The following is a 6,153-nucleotide window of genomic DNA, read 5'->3' as shown; positions in this document are numbered from 1 at the left end:
CGTGTCCCCCGCTGTCACCTCCCGCTGTCACCTCCCGTGCCGGCAGCTCCGTCCCGTCCTGTCCGGGAGGGGAGGAAGCTTTTATAGCCCGGGATCCTCCATCCCTGCGGGTTCCTCCTCCCCTGGCAGGGGGAGGGATGGGAATGGCATGGATGGAACTGGGCAAACTGGGAATGGCATGGATGTCACTGGGCAGACTGGGAATGCCGTGAAGAACACCTGGCAGGTGTTCAGAACTGTCCCCACAGAGAGTGGCAGGGCCATGAGCCCCGCTGTGCCCAGCAGGACTGGGACAAGGGGACCTGTGGAGGTTTGGGAGATGAGATCCCACATCCCTTGGAGCTGATTTCTCCCGAATTACTCCACAGTGCTGTGAGGGACACAGATCCCAGCTGGGAGAGGTGCTGGGGGTGCTGGTGGTGGCACAGGTCTGGGGACATCCTGGCCTAGGAGATGTCCCCAAACTCCATCCGCAGAGGAATGATGGGATTTTCCCCAAGGGAATGGGAACAGCAAAGGACGCTCGGCCCTGTTGGCCACGGAGACACCGAGTGAGGACCCCCCAGCCCCCTCTGCCCTTTTGGGGGATGCTCTGGGGAGCCCCCCCAGCCCCAGCTCTGGTGAGCCGGGGCTGGAGCTTGGAGCAGAGAACGGCCAAAACTCATCACGGTTGCTCCATACGGGATCAGATCCGGGTGTTTGGGAAGGGAGACGCTGCTCAAAACCCTCAGGAGATTCCGGCTGCACCCCTGGCCCCTCTCCAGGTCACTGCGTTCCCCCTGCCCAGCGTGGGGGGTGCTGCATCAGCCCCGTGGCTCCCAGGGTCTCCCGGCCTCGGGAATTTCGGTGGGAAATGACTCCAAAGGCAATAAAAATGTTCTTGGACGATCCCCGAGGATGCCCCCAGTCCCGGCCCCACCATCACCCTCCCTCTCATGGGATTTACTCAGGGCACTGTTGTCACCCCAGTCCAAGGGAACACCCCACAAACACCAAACAGCTTTCCCCCAAAATCTGGAGGTTTAACGCCTCATTCCCTGTGGGATTTCAGCTGCCAGGGCACCGCTGACCCCGGGGCTCAGCCCCACGGGGCTCTGCCCCCATCCCTGACGTCTTTTCCCACGCAGGGCCCGTGTCCCTGCGTCACTCCGGGGAGCCTCGTGGCCCGGCGCAGGTTGCGGGCAGGGAGCGGGGTCAGGAGCTGCAGAGACGTGAGAGGACCTGGCAGAGATCCCACGGCCATAAATCCCTGCCCGGGCATCCCGCGGGCTCTGCCGGCTTCGCCAAGCTCCGTTCCCCACAGGAAAAGTCGAGGGTGCAGCAGGACATCAGAGGAAAAGGGGGTCCCGGCATGTGGGGCCGTGAGGATCTGACGTTTCCAGCCCCTTCTGGTCCAGGACAGCCACATCTGCAGGACCCCCGAGGATTTGGGATGCTTTGTCCCAGCTGGACCCCTCTCCTGTGGGGAATCCAGAGTGGGATATACTGGGATATACTGTGGGATGGGGGAGCCCTTCCCTGCCACTGGGATGGCCCCAAAACCCCCTTGGATGGGAAAATGAGGGAAAAGAGGGAAAAACGACTTCCTAAATCCATCAGAGAGCCAAGGGCTGCTGCTTTGGGGTGGTCACTGGGGTGGCTGTCCCAGCTCCACGATATCCCCAGTGCTGGGAAAATCCCCCCAAGGAATTTCCCAGTCACCTCTGCCAGCCCGGAGCGGGAGCTGCAATTGAAAAATCTTAAAAAACCTGGAAAAATGGTTTTGTGTGGGGTTAGAGGAACAGGGACACATGAGGGAAGGGGACAGAGACATCAGGCAGCTCTGGGACAACGCTGGGTTCATTCCCAGCCCTCCAGATCCGCAGGAAGTTCCTGAACTCTTCCCATGCAACCCTAAAACTTGAATTTTCAACCGCAGAAAATTCCAGGGCATCAGGGAAAGGCAGAGCTGGATCCACGTGCGGAACCTGCTATAGTTTGCTCCAAAATTTGGGTTTTATCCAATAATCGATCCCATCAAGAGCAGCACCTCTGGAAATAAGGAATTGCTCCCCAGTCATTTTCCTGCCTGTTTTGCAGGGAGAATGGAAGGAAAACATTTCCCAGAGAGGAGCAACCACCTTCCCAATGGATAAATTTGTTCCTCTCTCCTGTCAGGCTGAGTGGGTGCTTTCCTTAAAATAAAATCTAATGTTTTTAACTCTTTCCACTCCAAAAAAATAATTTGCCTGAACAGCTTTGATTTCTTGAGGGATTTTTTTTTTTTTTTGGAGCAGCACAGGAAAAAAAGGCAACAAATTTCTGCTCTTCCCTGGTGTTTTCCACATTTTTCTAATCCACGTTTTTGCTGCTGGTGAAAACATACGAAGCTCATGAGGATGACTGAAAAAAACAACTTTTGGGAAGGGATTAGGGAGGCTCTGGATGGCAAAGGCACCGGGGGAATTTGGGGATTGACGTCAGGGCAAACCCAGAGCTTGTGAAACCAAAACCCTGCCAGGGAGAGGATTTACAGAGCCAGGGAGAAAACATTCCCAGCAAAAATCTTCCGGAGAGGAGCTGTGGCTGAGGGAGCTCCCAGAAATTCCCTGTGGATCTTCCGAGCCTGGAAAAGATCAATGGAAGTGTCTGGGTGGGGTTTGGAGCAATCTGGGACAAAGGAAGGTGTCACATAGGATGGAATGGGATTAAAGATCCCTAAAAACCCAAAGCACTCTGTGATTCCATGATCCCTCGATGACATCCAGGGAATCTCCTCATCCTCGGTTTTCCCAGCGGGGTGAGGTGATGGCCCCCTCCAGCACCTGGCCCTAAAAACCTCAGGAATCTCCTCGTCCTGCTCACGCTGCCTCTGGGAATCTTCCTCTTCCTCCTGGTGAAGACCTAAAAGTGAATCCTCACCAGGAGAAGTTGGGAATTTTCAGCTGGAGCATTTTGCTGGAGCAAAGCAAAACAGGAATAGGGGCACTGAGAAGGCTCCAACGCTCCAGGTTCCCATCAGGAATCTTATTTTCCCTTCTCTGAGCTGGGATTTGGGTGCCAAAATCAGCCCAGAGCTGCTCCCAGCCTTGCTTTCGCCTGGAGCACACCTGGGCTGGTGACAGTGGGCACAGCCAGGTGACAGCGGGCACAGCCAGGTGACAGTGGGCACAGCCAGGTGACAACAGGCACAGCCAGGTGACGACAGGCACAGCCAGGTGACAGCAGGCACAGAGCCACCATGTCCCACCTGGCTCTGGAGGGAACAGGCTCAGCTCCAACTCGTTAATTAATTCCTGCACGTTAAGGAGGGCTCTGGGCGCAGGCAGCAGCTTTGATGTGATTGCTTTTGGTTTAATTAAACTCCAGCTTGACGAACACTCCCGGAAATCCAGCTGGGATCCAGCTCAGCCGGTGGAGATGCTGAATTATCCAAGAATTATCCAAGAGTTACCTATGAGTTATCCAGGAGTTACCCAGGAGTCACCCAGGAGTTACCCAGGAGTCACCCAGGAGTCACCCAGGAGTTACCCAGGAGTCACCCAGGAGTTACCCAGGAGTCACCCAGGAGTCACCCAGGAGTTACCCAGGAGTTATCCAGGAGTTACCCAGGAGTCACCCAGGAGTCACCCAGGAGTTACCCAGGAGTTATCCAGGAGTTATCCAGGAGTTACCCAGGAGTCACCCAGGAGTTACCCAGGAGTCACCCAGGAGTTATCCAGGAGTTACCCAGGAGTCACCCAGGAGTTACCCAGGAGTTACCCAGGAGTTATCCAGGAGTTACCCAGGAGTCACCCAGGAGTTACCCAGGAGTCACCCAGGAGTTACCCAGGAGTCACCCAGGAGTCACCCAGGAGTTACCCAGGAGTTATCCAGGAGTTATCCAGGAGTTACCCAGGAGTCACCCAGGAGTTACCCAGGAGTCACCCAGGAGTTATCCAGGAGTTACCCAGGAGTCACCCAGGAGTTATCCAGGAGTTACCCAGGAGTTATCCAGGAGTTACCCAGGAGTTATCCAGGAGTTACCCAGGAGTTACCCAGGAGTTATCCAGGAGTTACCCAGGAGTCACCCAGGAGTTATCCAACCCCTGCCCGTGGGGAGAGCAATTCCAGTAGCCTGGGTGGGAGAACTCCTTTAAAATCCCCTGAAGTGACATGGGGGGAGCTCCTGACCCACGAATGCCCAGTGCTACCCCCAGCCATAACAATGTCCCCGTGCCACCCCCAGCCATGGCAATGTCCCTGTGCCCCCCCCATCCATGGCCACGATGCCTCCTGCTGACATTGGGAGGTGACAGAGCTGGACAAACCCTGAGCCTTGGGAAAGGAGACGAGACTGAGCTTGCTCTCAGACAATTTTTTTTTTTTTTATTATTAAATTAAATCTTTCACAGAAAAGAATTAAATAACAACAAGAATTCCAGAATCCAGCCTGGTACAGCCCTTGGACCCTGGAGCCTGGCTCAGGAGCTCTGTGGGACAGTGAGGGGACACCGTCCCTGCTGGGGGGTGGCTCTGGCCACCACTGAGGGTCCTGGGGACAAGAGAGTCACCAGCTCTTGGGGACAGCCAGATCTGGGGCGGTCTCACCCTGTCCCATTGCAGCCACTTGGCCCAGAACTGGTCAGGTCACACCATGGAGCCGCTGTCCCCCATTTTCTGCAGGAGCTGTGACAGGGACAGAGCAGGATTAGTGGGAAAATGCCCCCGTGCAGCTCTGGGGACACCATGGTGACATTTCCTGTGCACTCCCATCTGTGGGGATGGATCCCAGCCAGGGATTGAAGGCCCCAAGGGGTCCTCAGCCCCTTCTCACCTGGCTCAGCAGGGGGATGTTTGCCAAAGAGCCCAAAAACCCGAAAGCCACCGGGAAGAAGCTCCTGTGTGGACATGAAAGGCCCTGCTGAGCTCCGGGGAGTGTCCCCTGAGCCCAGGCTCCACCTCGAGGATCCCATCCCAAGGATCCCATCACAAGGATCCCATCCAGAGGATCCCATCTCAAGGATCCCATCCTGAGGATCCCATCCCAAGGATCCCATTCTGAGGATCCCATCCCGAAGATCCCATTCCCAGGATTCCATCTCAAAGTTGCCATCTCCATGATCCCATCCCCAGGATCCCATCCCCATGATCCCATCCCAAGGTTCCCATCCCCATGATCCCATCCCCAGGATCCCATCCCTAGGATCCCATCCCAAGGTTCCCATCCCCATGATCCCATCCCCATGATCCCATCCCCATGATTCCATTCCCAGGATCCCATCCCAAGGTTCCCATCCCCATGATCCCATCCCCATGATCCCATTCCCAGGATCCCATCCCAAGGTTCCCATCCCCAGGATCCCATCCAGCACTTGAAGAGGGAGATGAAGCCGTAGGCCTCCAGCAGCATCCCCAGGATTGGCCAGCGCATGAGGACCACGACGAGCCCCCCGAAGAAGAAGCTGGTGCCCTTCAGCTTGGGCCGCTGGAAGAAGAAGGTGAAGGTCCTTCGGAAGCCGATGATGAAGACCAAGCCTGAGAGGAAGAGGAGCTGGCAGGAGGGAGGGCAGAGGGTCAGGGCAGATCCTGGATCCGGCTGTGGGACCCCCCAGCCTGGCCCTACTCACGTTCCCAAAAGCCAGGAGCACTGCGTCAAAGTACAGCAGGATCCCAAAGAGGAGGAAGAAGAGGCCGAAGCCGACCAGGCCCACTCCGATCCCTGTGGAAAATGGGAGAGCAGAGGCAAAGGCCTGGCTGCACACCCGGGTCCTGTCCCAGCACCTCCCAAAAAACACCCTTTAGGTTTTTGCCCCAAACCTCAGGAACAGCCTTTGCACCTGGGCCAGGCCTGGAGGAAGCCCAGAAATCCTTGAGGACACTGGATAAATCAGGAACCACAAAGGAAAAATCAATGGGGAAACCCTCTCCAGCCTTTCCCTGAGCCTTCCCCATTTCCCTTTCCCATCCTGGAGATGATCCCTGGATGATCCTGGAAAATCTCCCCACCCCCAGCCCATCCCCTTTTCCATCTCACCCCTCCCTGCCCCAACCATCCCATCCAGCAGCTCCCAGGCACGACCGGGATCTGCCAAACATCCCCACGGAGCTCCGGGATCCCGCAGGGACGGGAATTCCAGCCGGGACACGGCCACCCCTTTCCTGCTTACTCTGGAAGTCGCTCAGGGACACCAT

The 6,153-nt window shown here is 56.5% G+C and overlaps 1 protein-coding gene across 1 annotated transcript; it reads right to left on the bottom strand.

Annotated features, from left to right (window-relative positions):
- Positions 1–4,608: 4,608 nt before the first annotated feature.
- On the bottom strand, positions 4,609–6,153 carry GOLT1A (golgi transport 1A). The gene is made up of 5 exons (XM_062509524.1): positions 6,129–6,153; positions 5,589–5,680; positions 5,334–5,512; positions 4,796–4,859; positions 4,609–4,647 (listed from the first exon to the last, which is right to left on the bottom strand). Exons 1-5 carry the CDS (start codon positions 6,151–6,153, stop codon positions 4,609–4,611), a joined length of 399 nt encoding a protein of 132 aa, XP_062365508.1.

Source organism: Cinclus cinclus, chromosome 27 (assembly GCF_963662255.1).
Source record: "Cinclus cinclus chromosome 27, bCinCin1.1, whole genome shotgun sequence".
NCBI classification, from domain to species: domain Eukaryota; kingdom Metazoa; phylum Chordata; class Aves; order Passeriformes; family Cinclidae; genus Cinclus; species Cinclus cinclus.
The sequence above is the reverse complement of the archived record's forward strand: the minus strand, read 5'-3'. Positions and strand labels throughout refer to the sequence as shown.

What these genes read in the sequence shown, in the direction of transcription:
- GOLT1A (XM_062509524.1), bottom strand. Translation starts at nt 6,153, where the DNA reads ATGGTGTCCCTGAGCGACTTCCAGA. An exon ending in GTCCCTGAGCGACTTCCAGA is followed by an intron (nt 5,681 to 6,128) that starts GTAAGCAGGAAA and finishes CATTTTCCACAG; the next exon opens with GGATCGGAGTGGGCCTGGTC. An exon ending in GGCTTCATCTCCCTCTTCAA is followed by an intron (nt 4,860 to 5,333) that starts GTGCTGGATGGG and finishes ATGTCCACACAG; the next exon opens with GAGCTTCTTCCCGGTGGCTT.